Here is a 2,458-nt window from a genome sequence, read left to right as displayed (position 1 = left end):
ACAATATCTGCTAACGGTGGGTTTGAGTTGTTACACATGATATCAGAGCTAGACACCAGGCGATGTGCCAGCGAGGAGGCTATTCCCCGAAGGGGGTAGACACGAGGCAGTATGCTAGTAAGGACGCTGGGCCCCGAAGGGGGGTGGATTGTAAGATCCCACATCGGTTGGGGAGGAGAACGAAACACCCTTTATAAGGGTGTGGAAACCTCTCCCTACCAGGCGCGTTTTAAAAACCTTGAGCGTAAGCCCAAAAAGGATAGTATCTGCTAGCGGTGGGCCTAGGCCGTTACACCAAGTGAGGAATATAAATTAAATCCCGTTGAATAATGGATTTGAAAGTTCATGGAGTATGCCAGGTGATCTCTCTATCATTTCACAGGGAATTTCAGTCAAAACAATAGACTGTAAATTTTGCTATGCTGAAAAGTTATGAACTGTGTGGCAGCATTTAGGTGAAATGTGAAGACTCTACTTCTTATTGCTGAACAAATGGTTGATGTTGTGGATGAAATGCATGATAGAGATGGTGGAATTATTAGTATACCAAAGAAGGACACCCTTTTTGAAGAGGATATAGATTTTGAGCCGCACAATGGCATTGAATTTGAGTCCCATGAAGCTGCATACACATTTTATCAAGAATATGCCAAATCAATGGGATTCACCACATCGATTAAGAATAGTCGACGTTCAAAGAAATCAAAGGAGTTCATCGATGCAAAATTTGCGTGTTCAAGATATGGAGTTACTCCTGAATCCGAGAGTGGAAATAGTCGAAGGCCCAGCGTGAAGAAGACCGACTGTAAAGCCAGCATGCATGTGNGGATAGTATCTGCTAGCGGTGGGCCTAGGCCGTTACACCAAGTGAGGAATATAAATTAAATCCCGTTGAATAATGGATTTGAAAGTTCATGGAGTATGCCAGGTGATCTCTCTATCATTTCACAGGGAATTTCAGTCAAAACAATAGACTGTAAATTTTGCTATGCTGAAAAGTTATGAACTGTGTGGCAGCATTTAGGTGAAATGTGAAGACTCTACTTCTTATTGCTGAACAAATGGTTGATGTTGTGGATGAAATGCATGATAGAGATGGTGGAATTATTAGTATACCAAAGAAGGACACCCTTTTTGAAGAGGATATAGATTTTGAGCCGCACAATGGCATTGAATTTGAGTCCCATGAAGCTGCATACACATTTTATCAAGAATATGCCAAATCAATGGGATTCACCACATCGATTAAGAATAGTCGACGTTCAAAGAAATCAAAGGAGTTCATCGATGCAAAATTTGCGTGTTCAAGATATGGAGTTACTCCTGAATCCGAGAGTGGAAATAGTCGAAGGCCCAGCGTGAAGAAGACCGACTGTAAAGCCAGCATGCATGTGAAGAGAAGGCCAGATGGAAGATGGATTATTCACGAGTTCATAAAAGATCATAATCACGAGCTTTTACCTGCTCTTGCGTATCATTTTCGTATCCATAGGAATGTAAAGCTGGCAGAGAAGAATAACATCGACATATTGCATGCTGTTAGTGAAAGAACACGGAGGATGTATGTCGAGATGTCGAAAAAATGTGGCGGGCATAGAAATTTCAGTTTTCCCCAGATTAACACGAGTTATCAGTTTGACAAAGGCCGGTATTTAGCTCTTGATGAGGGGGATGCCCAAATATTGCTCGAATACTTCAAACGTATCCAAAAGGAGAATCCTGACTTTTTCTATGCTATAGACTTAAATGAAGAGCAGCGTCTGAGAAACTTGTTTTGGGTCGATGCCAAAAGTAGAAGCGATTATGTTAGTTTCACTGATGTCGTTTCATTCGATATCTCATACATTAAGACCAATGATAAGCTTCCGTTTGCCCCGTTCATTGGGGCGAACCATCATGCGCAGTCAATGATACTTGGTTGTGCACTGGCTGCAGATTGGACTAAGCCAACATTTACCTGGTTGTTGAAGACATGGCTTAGAGCAATGGGTGGGAAAGCTCCCAAAGTTATTATATCAGATCAAGACAAGGCCTTGAAGTTAGCCATTGAAGAAGTCTTCCCAAATACCCGCCATTGCTTTGCGCTTTGGCATATATTGGAAAAGATTCCCGAAACTCTTGCTCACGTCATCAAACGAAACGAAAACTTCTTGGCAAAGTTTAATAAGTGCATTTTCAAGTCGTGGTCAGACGAGCAGTTCGATATGCGATGGTGGAAGATGGTTACTAGATTTGAACTTCAAGACGATGAATGGATTCAATCATTGTATGACGATCGTAAAAAATGGGTACCGACTTATATGGAGGATATCTTCTTGGCTGGAATGTCAACCGCCCAACGTTCCGATAGTATGAATGCTTTCTTTGACAAATACATTCACAAGAAAATCACTCTGAAAGAGTTCTTGAAACAATATGGTATCATTCTGCAAAATCGGTACGAAGAGGAAGCAATAGC

General features: G+C 41.6%; 1 protein-coding gene and 1 long non-coding RNA gene across 2 annotated transcripts; both read left to right on the top strand.

Moving 5' to 3' along the window:
• The first annotated feature begins 209 nt into the window (after positions 1-209).
• On the top strand, positions 210-551 carry LOC111786660. The gene is made up of 2 exons (XR_002813812.1): positions 210-359; positions 449-551. It is a non-coding gene; the product is annotated as an uncharacterized LOC111786660 (long non-coding RNA).
• A 281-nt stretch (positions 552-832) lies between these two features.
• LOC111786658 (protein FAR-RED IMPAIRED RESPONSE 1-like) lies at positions 833-2,453 on the top strand (the record flags this gene model as incomplete). The annotated part of the gene is made up of 2 exons (XM_023666890.1): positions 833-928; positions 1,018-2,453. A coding segment is annotated over exon 2 (1,392 nt), but the record flags the coding sequence as incomplete, so codon positions are not given.
• Positions 2,454-2,458: the final 5 nt, after the last annotated feature.

This window comes from Cucurbita pepo, unplaced genomic scaffold (assembly GCF_002806865.2).
Source record: "Cucurbita pepo subsp. pepo cultivar mu-cu-16 unplaced genomic scaffold, ASM280686v2 Cp4.1_scaffold002292, whole genome shotgun sequence".
Lineage (NCBI taxonomy): Eukaryota > Viridiplantae > Streptophyta > Magnoliopsida > Cucurbitales > Cucurbitaceae > Cucurbita > Cucurbita pepo.
Note: the sequence above shows the minus strand (reverse complement) of the source record. Positions and strands in the feature narration are given on the sequence as shown.